The sequence below is a fragment of the Ciconia boyciana genome, chromosome 15, assembly GCF_034638445.1.
Source record: "Ciconia boyciana chromosome 15, ASM3463844v1, whole genome shotgun sequence".
NCBI lineage: Eukaryota > Metazoa > Chordata > Aves > Ciconiiformes > Ciconiidae > Ciconia > Ciconia boyciana.
The window spans coordinates 1820892-1835422 of NC_132948.1; the positions used below are offsets into that span (position 1 = coordinate 1820892).

The window sequence follows — 14531 nt, forward strand, 5'->3', positions numbered from 1 at the left end:
TTACGTCCCCAGACAGCACCCTCCTACGCTGACCCACAGGGCGCACTCGGACAAGCAGGGTCCCAAGAGCTCCAGCTATGCCTAGAGTTTCTTACAGCAAGTTGAACTGATAGCAAGACTGGGCTTAAGGGCAAGTCTGAGGGCATCTTCAAAATATCAGATATATGCACACCACAAGGGAGGAGTTTGAAGGACGTGGATAGCTGCTGCTTTTGATCAGACATCTAACCCAGCATGCTGGAAACTTCACTGCCACTCATTTATAGGGGAGGTCACCAAGAGCGTGACCACCCCATCAATTCCTAGATACAACAAACTCTCCCTCCAGCTCCGTCTGCAGGAAATAGCAATGCTTCTCCAGGTGGGGAAGATCCAAGCTAGGCTGAGACAGCCCACCAGAATCCTACCACCTCTTCCCAGAAGATGCTGAGAGTGTTGTGCAGACAGAGCGTGCCCAACACCTGCCTCTCCGCTAGCCAAGCGCCCAAAGGAGCCATCGGACTAATTAACACACCAAGTTTAAGCACTCCAGTACGACAGAGATGGGTGCGTTATAAATATCCACGCTACAGCAAGGACTCGCAGCATTGCACAGGCCACCTGCTGGGTTTAATAAGGGAAATAAGTGCGACAAGACACATTTCTCCGCTCCTTGGACACCAACTGTGTTCTGAAAGCGGGACGCCCACTGCTCTAACCGCTCTGCTTCCTTCTATTAAAGGTTCCCCTCATTAATTATCATTACGATCTGCATCCCACTCAGGAATTCCATTAACAAGAATTCTCTATATAAAAGGACTATCCGGAACCTAGGGAGGGAGGAGAGAGCAGGTGAGATAGCAGTGGCTAGCTCGGGAGAGGGCAGCCAACCCAAGAAGCCTGACCTTTCCCGTAGAGCACAAGCGCTCTGGATTTGAGAGCTCATGCGAAGCGGTACGCTTCTGCTCACCCTCAGTGCCCGTGGGTCACCTCCCACACCTCTCCCAGCAGCCCAACTAAGCACAAGATCTCAGCTCTTGCTGGTGTTGTTCAAATGCACCAGAAAAGTCACAGGACTGCGAAACCTGAGGCCACCAGTGCTTGGACACCACGCTGCTCCTTCCAAGGAGGACCTTTTGCTCCACTAATGCCAACTCCTTACTGACCAGAGGAATCCCCGTGGGAAGCAAAAAGCCCCTCGTCCCCAGAGGGGCTGGCCCGGTTACCCTCGTAGCGACTCATGTCCTGTCCTCTCCTGCCACCCCACAAGCTACGGGAAGGAGAACTGCTTCAGGAGGTGCCTGCAAGACAAGCCACATCACATCTCCAGGCCAGCTGAGCTCCTCAACCCCAACTCCAGCACCATCCAGGCACCTCCGTGGACAGGCCTGAATCCATTAACTTAGCAGTCCCTTGAGCATAAGACTCTCCCAGGTGCAAGTGACTGCTTTGGTTTCTTCTGCTGCTATCTAGTGGTTTTATTGTGAAAGGGACATTTATATTCTAAGCACCAGTACTCAGATTAGCTGTGCAGGTTTCAGTGAGTAGAAAAGGTCTACGAGCAGAAAACAATGATTCATACAATCCAATTTGCTGATATATGCTCATCGGCTACACGCTGCTGCCTCCAAAGAGCCGTTTTTGCCGCCTGGGCTGGCCTGCGGCAGATAAAGGAGGCCAGCACCGAATTAGCATGCAGGCTGCACACCCCGAAATGTCGGCATGCATTCCATCACCATGTAATTAGAAAATGAGGCGAAGAACTACGGCAAAGCACAGCTCCCTCTCACAGCCCCTGCTTTAATTACAAGCAACTACCCCAACATGCTACATCTTTCCGGCTACAGCACCCAGGCATAAACCGAGGCAGGGGAGATGCACACACACTTGCAGGACACCCAGATTAGCTCTTCCCTCCCGTCCTCCCAGTTTTGCTCCTGGGTGTGGGGGCTGGACTCGGGCTGCCAGGCTGCCACCAACCTGCAGAGCCAAGTTGAGAATGACTGGCGAGGTGGGAGCAGGCTACTAAAAAGAGATGTTCAACTGAACCATCCCTCAAAGCTGCTCCGTGTGCTTGATGTCATTCTGGAGACTGTTCCTTCCCAAGTTCATTTGCATTTCTGATTTTGGCTCACGGTCTACTTATACAAGGTATCTCTCACCTGTTTCCTGGCTTTCTCCTCCCTGGCCTGCGCCTTCATCTGCTGGACCTCCAACGAGTCTGCCTTTCTCCTCCTCATGAAGAGGTCGTGGTTTCCAATACACAGCTGAAGAATCTATTACAGTCAAGGGTGAAGAGCGGAGAGAAACAGCTGTACATGTGATGACGATGAGGTGGTTTGTATTCTTGACACACAAAACCAGAACTGCTTTGGTTTGGTGCTTGTAAGCACTTCCACCCACTGATCTCAAACCCTATGAGCTCTCATACCCATATGAGGGGCCAGGAGCCAAGGCACAGCCAAGTCCCATACGAAGCACCAGCTCCTGGGCTATCAGCTCTTTGCAGAGACCAATTTTCTGTTTTCTGTGCAGCCAGCACAACACGGTTCTGGCAAGTTTTATACCAGCCCTAAAAAGGCATTAGGCCAAATAATGAAACAAAGACTTCTACAGCTCCGACTGGTTCCCTGGTTCTCACTGCCCCCTTTCTTTAGGTTCAAGATGGACTTGGACCTTCTCCCAACTGCATGTTTAAAGCATTGAGATTAAAAAAAAAAAAAAAAAAAGAAGGAAAACCACTTTCTGTCTTGGACAAACAGAAGGCTTATCAAAAACTTCCTTGAACATCTTCAGATACCTTTGCTGAAGGGTTTTGAGCACCAGTGTGGTTTCTTCTGGTACTCAAGGAGGACAAGGAAGGTGGCAATACTAGAGGAGGGTTAGCAAAGGGGTGGGTACACAGAAGAGTGAAAGCTCTTTTTAGCAATAAAAGCAGGTTTCTAAACTCGGATTCTTTTCTAAAGGACTGGTTCACATGCCTGTCTTCCATTTCACAAGTCACGAATGACTTCTCTGGAGTCAGAGGAGCTTCAGCACTATGAACCTGATGAGTGCAGTGAACGAGGCCTTTGTCAGGAAGCCCCACTTCCCTGTGGCACACAAAGTACGGGACAGCCTATAACTAGGACAGCAAAATTCCCCTCCCTTTCTTATAAGGATGGGAAAAATATCCCCCTCTGCCTTCTGCAGGTCCCTCGTGCGACTTAACACGGTGCAAAGCTACTACAGAATCTGCATCAAAGCTCCTCCAGATACCAAATCCAGAACACTAGCTAAAGCTGGTCTCTAACACGGATGCTGAACAGAACAGCTCAACGTAGCCCCCTCCATCCTTGTACAAGGAGAGCGTCCTCAGAGGGGATCAGCCTAGGAAAAAAACAGGGCTGCGACTGTGGTAATGCTGCATCCCAAACCAGGGAGATCTACGTCACAGGGCAGGATGGAAAAGATCTGCAGGAGAAGAAAGGGGATCTGGAGCAAAGATGGGGGTGACAAGAAAGTTTTACTCACTAAGTGCTTCCGCCATGCAGGTCAGCTGTAACGCGAGAGCTCAGAAAGGGAGCACAAAAACAGGAGAGGGGGAAGAGGTTCTGTGAAGGAGCTTGACTTGAGCTTCCCCTTCTCTTCTAGAGGCTATGACTGAGCAGTAACTGCTATACCAAATCACATCTACAGTCCAGCACGCTCCCTCCGACTGCTCGAAGGAAAAGCCCCAAAACAACATTGTCTCGTACTGCCGGCAGAAACTACTGCTGGAGGCAATAAAAATTATTCTGTCTGTAGACTTACCAGCTTATTCACGCGCAGCTTTGATGAATTGAATTTAAAAACATCAATCTTTTTGTCCAATGGCTTAATCGTAAACTGAAAAGGAAAAAATAAAGAGGTAGAGAGTTATCAGAGAGCAATGCACTTAATAAAAACACAGCTATAAAAGTCTTACTGAAAGCTTTGGCTCAGAGGAGGTCAGCAGTGTCAGACAAACAAAGCTGAGAGCTGTCCCCGTGGCTTGTAGCCAAGCAAGAGAACTAGTACCAAAAGCAACCAAGGAGACAACTGTTCCTCTGGTCAGAAAAACGCAGGTGCCACACAGAAGCAGCGAGAGTGCTGTCCACCTACAGACTGCAGTGCCCGACAGCCGGTGTCCGCTGCAGAGCACCTTGCAGCGGGGCAGAGACAGCTCAGCACCTCCCGAGGAAAGGCAAGGTGCTGCTCTCCTGGCAGCGGTAACGAACGGAGAAGGTACGCAGAAGATCATGACATTTCTGAACGGAGGAAGAACCAGCTCAGCTGCCCGATGGACGGGCAGGAGGGTTGCATTAGGAACACAGCAACAGGAGCTGCTGCCCTTCCCCTTGACACCTCTACTTGCAAGGGCTCTCCAAAAGGATTTTCCATGCATTTTGTTCTCCAGAAGTCAGCTGTGTCACCAGACTGCTCTGCAATTCAAAACATTATTCCCTCGCTCTAACTTGTATTTACAGTCCATATGCCAACCGAAGAGCTGTAACCTGGGTTTACCCTCTCCCAAGAGCTGTCCCGAGCGGGTCTCTCAAGAGGATATAGGTGGCATCGCCAGACTCGAGGCTTTGGGTAGTACAGCCCCTGGATAGACAGAAGTATCTGAACTAACAAAGCGATACTTGAAGAGATGGAGTGCTCCACAACGCCGCATTTTTTCGAAGGCGTGCATCTATTCCATCACTCCCCCACAAGCTACGAAAATAACCGGCTGAAGAGACAGCACTCGAGCAGGCAGTCTGTGTCCATTAGAGTAGGTCTATTTGTCAATACATTGTACTGCCTGAAAAGGGCTCAGCCGAACTCGCCCTGGCAGTGTTTTGTTTTGTCAGTTTAAGAGCCAATCTTTTAAGACTTTCACACAGGCAGACGTGCGTGAATGTCCCTGGACTCGGGCTCCGGCAGAACCCCCACCAGTCATTGAATGCAAGAGCAGAAGTACGCCAGGAGAGGAATTTCAGTTCCACGTAAACAGTCAATCTTTGTTACGACGGATTAAACCCCTCTGTTGTGTCGACGTAGCTGTCATACCCAGCTATTACGCCTGTTTACTATCACGTCAGGTCTACTTGTGGTCATCTTATTACACAGATGATTGACCTGATGGAAGGTGGCAGTCCTTTCCCCCAAGAGAAAGCTCTATTACAGTCTTGTGTCAAGGCCTGGTTACGGAGGCTTCAATCCCCAGATTTCTGAGGCAAGGCCTGATCAGACAGCTTCCACTGCACTCATGTGTCACAGGCAGGAAAGCCTTCGAAAGCCACGAAGTGCTGGGCTGTTTTGCAGAGTTGTGAAGCTCTTTGGTCTTAAGGAGTAAAACAAGCGAAGAGAATTCCAGCACAGCCTTACTACTTATAAAACTTCACAAGACATGCAATAAATGCAGCTGATGAGAAACCTTTAGCTTTTACCCTGATCAATATCATGTTTAGACTGGAAAACAATTTTTAATTAAGAAGTTAATTTTCTTCCTTACCATAAAGGCAGCTGGTTTTCTTTGAGCAGCTCTCACAGACTGAAAATTGAGCAGATCAGTTTCCCCTCCACAGCCAATTTCACTGCTATTCTCAACTAGGTTTGGTGGCCAATGATTCAGAAGATTCATATTTACGCTCTGGATTTAATAAATATCTCTCCAATAGCAGGCTTAAATTACTCAACTTCCTAAAAAGATTCCAGCTGTTATGCTAAGCCCGGCAGCCTGAAAACTCAAGATGATGTAATGATATGGCAAGAGCTCTTCTCACCAGGAATACATCTCACAAGAGTTCATAATACAGTATATATACACAGTAATATATACCGTAATACAAACGGTAAAGCAGAGATCTCAACTTCTGAACTTTGATATTTGGGCTAAGACCATCAGCAGCAATGTTGGTTTTTTGAAAAAAATTACACAGCGGGTTTGAACGCACTCTAAAACCAAACAGGAGAATAGCTCCCAGCTGACCTCTTGTACGCCCACTCCTGGAAGGTTTCAGAAAGGCTCGGAATTAAGGTTTCAATTGGAGAAGCTGAGCTGCCCTTAGCTAAGCTAGTGATAGCAAGCACAGCAGACAGAAAAGCTAAGAAAATAATTTTAAATCGCAATTGTGCTCTCACTGCTCTCAGGGAAGAGGGGGGATATATCCATACCTCTTTATCGCTGTATGAGATATTCCGGATCTCGTTCCACGGAAAGGAGATTTTAGGGGTCAACCTGTTGTCTGGGTCATAAATGTGAAGACCCAAGGCGTCAACTCCAAGGAGCAGTTCGGTGCCCTTTTTATTCTATGGGAGGAAAGAAAAGAGCAGAAAACCCTTTTATTCCACTCGGAGGCTCTGACACGAGCCGTTTTAGCTTCATCGACCAGCCCTGAGCAGTGACCCACCAGCCCTGCATATTAAAAGAGCTGCTGCCTCCCCGGCAGCTAGCAGCGGAGCACGCTGCAGCAGGGACTCTCACCGAGGCACCGCAGCCACCTCCCAGGTCTGCTGGCTCTCCACGGCTCCACTCATCCGATCTCACAGCAACACAAAGGATGAAGACTAACACAAGAGCTACGCCAGCAAGAAAACATGACCCACAACCTGCACTCACCCTAATCGCAAAATAGTTCACTCCGTACATCTCCAAGTCCTGAGCTATCTTCAAATACTCCATTTCAGCTTCATCTCTGTCAGACAAAAAAAGGCCAGTGTTACGATGTTTGGTAGGATCAGAGAGAGGGGGATGGCTGCTCCTTCTGATCCTAAGCACTCACAAGGCTTTAAAGCCTGGACCGTCTCTATCGCACAGGTCAAGCCTGTCTTTGCTGGCAGGATCAATAAAGTCCAACAGCAAATCCCACTCTGCAGCTTGCCGGCATCTTAATGGCTGCGGACGCCTGCCCAGCGAGATGCAGCACTTCGAGCCTCGCTTTGTCCATCTCCCAATCCCTTAAGCGTAAATAGGAAATCCCTGGCTGGGAGGCCCCCGTTCAGATCCATCTGACTGCAGGCTTATCCCCCCCCAGGAGCATTTTACCACCCGAGGCAGCAATACACCTCGTCAGTCTGAATCCCCATTTCTTTTCCTGGCCCAAAAAGCACCCCGACCCCCGAGGCAGGCAGGGCTGCCCGCCTCCCTGCCCCTCTGCAGGTGGTCCCTCACTGAGCATCAGTCCTAGATTCTCCCGAGGACCCCGGCAGTGACCAGGGCACATGCAGAGCAATCACACAAAGCCCTTTGCCCTTCGTGAGTCTGCTACAGAGGTGTGCCGGGATGAACCCTGCTGTCAGCAGAGCTCATCCATCACCTGCCCAAGCTCCCCAAACCCCGGTGACTCTTCAGGCGAGGGGACTGACCCTGACCCCCCCCACTGCAGCACACAGTCACCTTGCTCTGCCTCGGTGCTCTGCATACCAGGCTGTTATCCTTTCCTCCCACATCTCTGGAGTCATCTGGTACAGGTTTATAACCTGAGGTACGTGGGGAGACAGAGACCAGGTCACACCGCTGCCCTTGTCACAGCCTCCTTAGCTAGCAAGCAGGCCAGAAACACCCGAGCCCCAAGCAACCCTTCCCCAGCACCACGTCCGACCTCAAGACTCTCAGCCGGGCAGGCTCAGCCCCGCACCCGGCCATCGCCCGGCGCTCGCTCAACCCTCCCAAGCACGCAGCACAGGCAAACTGTCCCCAGGCCATCGCGAGGACACGCAGGCAGGATGAAACCGTGAAAAGAAAGAAAACATTTGCTTCTGGTTTTATTAAAATATGTCAGAAAGAGATTGAATTCTCTCCCCTCAATACATCTTTTCGGATTGTTTGCCTTGGAAAGGAAGCCCAAGGAAAGCGAAGCAGGGTGCACCCCGCAGGCAGTCCCACAGAGACCTTCTCTGCAAAGGGCTCTGTTACACAAAACACCACCAGGCTTGGAAAGCTGCTACTCCTCCGCTCGGCCGAGCTCCTTACCCGCTTCGGAAGCAACTCCTCTTGCGCCAAGAAGCCTCGCTTGTGGACGTTGGGATCGTAATCGCCATACTGGAAAGAAGCACAGACATCGTGCCCGCCCCACGTTAACAACACGGGCAAGTAAAACTCTTCACCCTTACACATCCACCCCTTGGGGACAGAGCAAATGCAGACTGCTTACACCCTTCACATCACAACCTGTTAGAGCAGAGAACATATGCTGCTCGGTAAATTTAATAACTGTATTTTCTTTGTCATTTGATTGCTAATAGAAACTAATATCCTCCTTCCACTCATGCAGCAGAGGTGGAAGCAGAACAAAACTTCCCACCACCAGTTGACGTCCACCATCAGTTGACGTCCACCATCAGTCCACCAGCTGGACTAGATGATGGTTGTAGGTCCCTTCCAACTGAACTATTCTATTCTACTCTAATTACTATGCCCAGAAAACACTTCCTCCAATGCAAGGCAAGACTCGCTCTACAGCTGAGAGGTCCTTGCCCTCCCACTGGTAGTGGGACAGGGAGTCAAGATATGGACAAGATCTGTCCCTAAAGACTGATCGATACCAGTAATTCCGGTGAGGCAGACAGCAGTTTCTCTGCTGCTGCTCATCATCCTAACGAACAAATATAAAAAAGATTACAGAGTTTGACAGACTCCTCTCAGGCAGGTGTCGGCTTTTCTGCCGGAGGGTCTGTTGCTCAACTGGGTTGCGGAATCCAATTCAGATTTGCTAAGTGCATCCAGTAATTACTAGTATTTGTTTAGATTTACATCTTTCTGAGCAGCATATAAAGTGACTGAGAAATAAAACTGCTTATTAACAGATTGAAAAGCCGAGTGTCCCTGCAGTGCATGTGAAAATGAATTTACCTCCTGTACAGCTTAAGAGGGCAGGAAACCACCAGAAAACAGCACCTCAAATAACCTAGCAAGTTCAAGAGAAGAGGACGATGGATGCGAGGCACGTACACGAAATGCTGCGATTTTCTTTCACCTGGCAAACAGGACTTCTGCAGTGACATTACCCAATTACACAAGACACGGCAACGTTTGCTCAAGTCACTCGTTTTGCAAGGGAGACAGCCCTTCCCTCCCTGCTTTTCTGAAGGACCTCAGCTCAGAAAGTACAAAAAGGTGACAATTTTTAAAGCCAGACCAAGACACACATGGTGGTCATGTAATAAGTCAGGAAGCTTTCTGTATCAGCCTCCTTTTAATGACAGAACCATCACGTTGTACACTAAAACCAGAACTCAGCATCAAAAGTCGACACATACATCCTCTCCGCAGCCCAGCGAGCAACGTCTCATAGACGACAAGCAGGGATTAAAGACGCAAATATTGATTTGGAACCAATGCAGATGCGAAGGAAGCATGCAACGATCAACACTGACTCAGACTTCAATTAATATAACAAAACCGCCACGGATTTCATTCAGGAGGGTGCTGAGCAGCGGCAACTGTCTGTCTTCCAAGGTCTACAGATGCTCGGAGCTCCTCAGAAAGCAGCGCATTGCAGGTACACGTCCCTTGAACCCACATCAAAAGGGAACAGCAATAAAAACGTGGCACTGGCAAAGGAAACAACTCCAATAACCTTGGAGAGGCAGAAAATAAATCATTTTTAGGTGATGAAAATAACAGCAAATAGGATTAACGCGATTATTTTTTGTTGTGATCTACCGTGGAGATCCAAGACTAAGTATGGATTATGCGATTTTCATGTGGTGAAAAATATTGCCACGTCCCAAAGGAATTTTTGTACTGAGAGGGAGTCTGGATGAGAACATTAATTATTCACAAGTCAAAAATCAACAAAATGGCTTAAGTATTGCAGTGTTTGTTGGCTCAAATGATTCGGCAAACATACCTTTAAAGACCTTTTCAATTAAATAATTACTTCAAAACTGTCATGGAATTTCAGCTCCTGTTAATTGAACTATATGATTAATATTCATGGTTACACATGGAAGTTGCCTTTACCTCATTCATACGCCTGGCTTACATCGTCCTGGATAAACACAGGCATGTTCACGTCAAACTATTAACACCAAGTATTGTTTGTTTGGGGGAAAAAACCAAAAATAAAAGAGCCCTTTGCTAGTGCTACAAGATTTGCCGTGCCGAGAGGGCTGCAGCACGGCAGCGATCTACATTTAAGGGGCAAGAAATGGAAGAACCTCCTGGACGTCACCATTTTCTGCCGGGATGCATTTTTCAGTAGATTCCACGTCTCTCCCTGCTATTTAAAACCTGAATCGCCTCCAGTATCTGAACACAGTGTGGGTGGTTTGAATGCAGGGCGAGAGGGGAAAACACATAGTAATTCCCCAAACAAACACAATGATATAGAAATAAATAAGCTTTTATTTTTATGACCCACACGCTTACTTTGTTATTACAGGTAGGTGTGCAACAACACTACAAACCAACCTGGCCGTCAATCAAATGGCTGCAAATATAACGCTATGTCAGGCTATCATGCCCCTAATCATGCAAATCAGCATGTTATTAGTGAAATTACTGTGCTCAGTGGCCGCTTTCTTGTCCAGAAAGGACATCATTATCCTATTTAACTGGAAGATGACGACCTGCAACATCTTTCTTCCCAGCTCCGTACCGAAGACGTGCATTCAGCTTTCTCCTTTGCTGAAAAAAAAAAGGCAGAAGTGGAAACCCTGCCTGGAGGGGCAGCAAGGAAAAGCGATGTCTGATGCAGACAAGAAAGCACATTAGCAAAGATGAGAAAAGGCATCCCTCTTCCACCTTCTCACAATCTCTGTGCAGAATCGAGACGCGCAAGGTTAGGAGAACTGCTCTGACTCCAGCTGACCTCCTCCAGACGACCGAGCGTCGAGCACGTCGAGTGTGCTACCGAGCGCAAGGTCAGCAGCCGAGCTGCAAGAAGAGAAAGGGGACGGCACAACAGTCCCGTACCACATTACAGCCTGTTCCCGGTCGCGCGAGCAGAAGCTGTCACGGCCAAGAGTTAACAGCGCTCAATATTTACCCAATGGTTTATTCACTTTGGCAACAGGAAAAGTCATCCCCTATGTATCCTCTGCTCAGCAGGTCAACAGAGAAAAAGCCAAGTAAGTGTTTACTCGTGCACTCTAATAAGAGTGATGAATGTTTCACAGAAATAGAAACATTTCTAAAAGCAACTCATCTTTCCCTGGCTGGCGAGTCTCTCGAACAAAGTACGGTTTCATCAATATTCTGACTACGAGGAGAAAACATATTTTTCTAGTAAATTCAAACATTCATCATCAAAGAAGACTGCTGCACGTCGCCCAGGGCTGCATCCAGACAAACCAGGCATGGACTAAAGGGTTATGAGGAAGATTATACGGCAACTCGGAAAAAGCCATGGTGAAACACCGAGGGCTGGCCTCTGCTTCCAACCAGCCCGGATCAGGCCCTCTCTTCAGGCAACAGAGCCAAAGCCCCCTCTGCACTGTCAGCTAAGGTGGTCTCACAGACCAGAGAGCTACGCTGCTTCTTCCAAAACTGCTCAACAGTCGTGCTCCTCAAGGACAGGCAGACGGGCCAGACCCAGGGCACGGCCACCTGCCTGCGGTCCTGCGAGCCAAATCACCTCCCTAAATCGCATCCAGAGAGTCAGAACCGACTACGACCACGAGGCTACGGCGATGACAGAGCTGGGCTGCAATCGGACTCCAGTCACTCCTTTTCCAAAGACATTACCTTCACACACATAAACTGGAGATTAGCTAGAAGACTCGTTAATTGAGCAGCAGTATATGTTGTGCGTATACAGGGATAAATTACTTCCTCTCCTGCAAGAACGTTCCCACTTCTGAACCTCAGGCTGCTCCCTCTGTCCCAGGAGTCCCTCTGCTGTGGGCTGCCGCAAGCTGTCCAAGGCTGCATGTTCCAGACTGGAAAACAGCGTTCTCTTCAATAAATCCTCAGCAAAACACACTGACTCTGTGTCCAGGGCAGAATTCAGCCGAGGAATGAGGGAAATGTAGTGACCATGGACTTCTTCCTCTGTCTAGTGAGGCCAAACACCCAAGACCAAACCCAAGATAAAGGGAGAAGTCAGGAAGAGCCCTTTAACACTGCAATAACATTTACGTGGCAAGCTGCAGCACTCAAAATAAAGTAGTTATCGTGATGACAAGTATTCTGGGGAAGCAGCGGAGCTGTGAGTCCCATGGCTGGTTTGCCTCTGGCTACAACGGCAAGAGCAGGGAGAAGATCCAAAAAAGCACAGCATATGGGAATTCACCTGCTTCAGTAGTAAGCCACACTTGAGCAGGCACTGCAGCTCATAAGCTGAGCACATGCTAAAGAGTCCTGGAAAGAGAAAGCAAAAATCTGTCCAACGTCTGAAGGTAGCCAGGAACCAGCCGTGCAGAGAAGGCAACAGTGCTAGTGTAGTCCCCTCACTTCCCAAGTTTTAACAGCTTTCCCTGCCTTCCCTTTCCTCAGGAAGCGGGTACACCGCAAAGCACCTCGCTTCCCAGGAGCAACGCTAAGCCACCACCAACGTCAGAATCCCCCTGTGCCTACCTTGGCTTGGACGGCGTAAGAGGCCAGCAGGACAGAAGCTTCAGGAGGACAGTAGATCTTCTCATCCAAAATCTGCTTCTTCACCTGCACGTAGCAGTAAAGGACACATAACACATTTAGTGGAGCAGTGCAAAGCATGACTGTCACAGCAGATGGTTGCAGTTTGTTTTAACTCGAGCTGTCAACCACACAGTTAACAATTTTCCTAACACTAATTACAATTCAGGCCCAGGAAGTCTCTGGTGGCTCAGAAGGAAAGGGCTCAGGCTTTCATGGGCCACCTTTTTCAGACAGGTTTGGGAGAAGAGCTAAATTTATATGTGGAAAATGACAGAACCTATATGCCATTGCTAAAGGCAAGGGGGGGGCAGAAAAAAAGCCTTGCGTGTAAACACAGATATAAAACCTCTTAAGGCATAAGCTACGGATTGATACAACGTCTATACACACCACTAAATTAAAAAAGAATTTTGCAGCCGAGTCTCTGAGCACACAAAGGTTTTGCTCGGGGATATTCAGGCCTCATTATGAGTCAGTGCTCGCCTGTGCTCGAGGCTAATTCCCTCCAATCCCACCGACAGCAAGGAGAGCTGCGGGTCACCTCCGTGGCAGCGCTTTTTAGCAGCAGGCAAAGCCCTGCGCACACTCCCAGGAGAGCCAACGTGCAGTTCCCAAAAGCCACAGCTTTGCGTTCCCTGGCTTCTGTGCATTAAAAAATTAAACCTGTCATGTTCGATATTTTTTGGTTTTGCACACTTAATTTTCCTGAATAAAGATAGAAGAGAAAGCATACTATTTCCTGGGAGACTTAAATGGATTGTCACAGAGATGCAGTAACATCAGTTTGAATTTAAAACATGCTTTGAGTCCCCAAAGTTGGTTACAACATAATCACAGAAGATATTCTCCTGCCTTAAGATAAAAACAGGAGAGTTTGCAAGCTTATGTGTGCTCCCATTTCCCACAAGCATTACAGGAGCCCAGGCCCCTCTCGTCATCCCAAATCCTAGTAGAAAAGTCACGGTCTGCATTTATAAAATGCATCTTTAACTGCTTTTCCTCTCCCATTTTCCTTTTCAAAGATGCCAACAGCGTTTTTCCTCATCGAGGATAAAGCCCGTGGCAAATGGGACATTTAAAAATAGCCCAAAGGAGACACTAGTGCACCAGACAGACCTTGGAAATGAACAGCAATATTTTGCACTTAGAAGTCCTTTAGCTCTGAAGAACAAAGATGAACTTTGGAAGAGTGAGGAGTACCAAGAAGCTGGTGAGCTCACTTTGATATCCATTTGAAAGGGCAGGGCTCTCTGAAGTCTACAGTGGTATTTCCAAGAGCATCCAAATCCAGGTTACCTCTACTTTGGTGTAATAAATGTAAGAATGAGTGTCTTTTTCATATATATAATTCATTTATTTTAGAAACTTTAAATTAACAGCCACAGAGCAGCTAAGACATCCCAATGAGTACCTAGGGGTCTGACTAGGACTACTCTACTGCCTGTAGCTGTAGCTGACACAACCCTTTGTAAGAAACAGTTTCAGAAAATTGATCTTGTCTGAAAGAGGGCTCCTGTGATAGAAGCTCTTCATTAGCAGCCACGCAGCACTGCTACAACATCAGCTGAGCTGACTTCTCAGGACACAAAGTTTTGTAGTGTACTTTAAATAAAAAAGAAAAAAGCCTGAAGAAGTGTTCACCTCGTTTTCCAAATGCTTAACATAAGGGCACGAGTTACTGGGGCAGGTGGGACCGTTGGGTTTCCCCTTCTCCTCTGCTTTTGCCATCAAGTCTCTGACAGAGCTGAGCTTCTGGGATTTTCTTCTGCTCCACTTACTTGAAGGCTGTTTTGCGAAGAGGTGAGCCTTGCTGTACAGCCTGAACGCTGAACAGGCTGGCTGCATTCTGTTCTTGAGGATGAAATTCCCTCGCTTCACATAACGATGCTATCATGTACAAAGGCAATTGCCATCCCTCAGCACAACTGATATCCACACCCTGCAGAAAGGTGGACTCCAAGGCTGCGTGTGTCATTCAAGCCCA

The 14531-nt window shown here is 48.1% G+C and overlaps 1 protein-coding gene across 8 annotated transcripts in view; it reads right to left on the reverse strand.

The window, feature by feature from the left end:
- NF2 (NF2, moesin-ezrin-radixin like (MERLIN) tumor suppressor) overlaps nucleotides 1-14531 on the reverse strand; it is a 48947-nt gene that overhangs the window by 21035 nt on the left and 13381 nt on the right. For all 8 annotated transcript variants that reach the window (XM_072879678.1, XM_072879682.1, XM_072879676.1 and 5 more), the window contains exons 4-10: nucleotides 12488-12571; nucleotides 7940-8008; nucleotides 7364-7446; nucleotides 6587-6662; nucleotides 6142-6276; nucleotides 3772-3846; nucleotides 2142-2255 (exon numbers count right to left, since the gene is read on the reverse strand). In XM_072879678.1, coding sequence (XP_072735779.1) covers nucleotides 2142-2255; nucleotides 3772-3846; nucleotides 6142-6276; nucleotides 6587-6662; nucleotides 7364-7446; nucleotides 7940-8008; nucleotides 12488-12571 — 636 coding nt within the window. The remainder of the gene's footprint in view (nucleotides 1-2141; nucleotides 2256-3771; nucleotides 3847-6141; nucleotides 6277-6586; nucleotides 6663-7363; nucleotides 7447-7939; nucleotides 8009-12487; nucleotides 12572-14531) is intronic.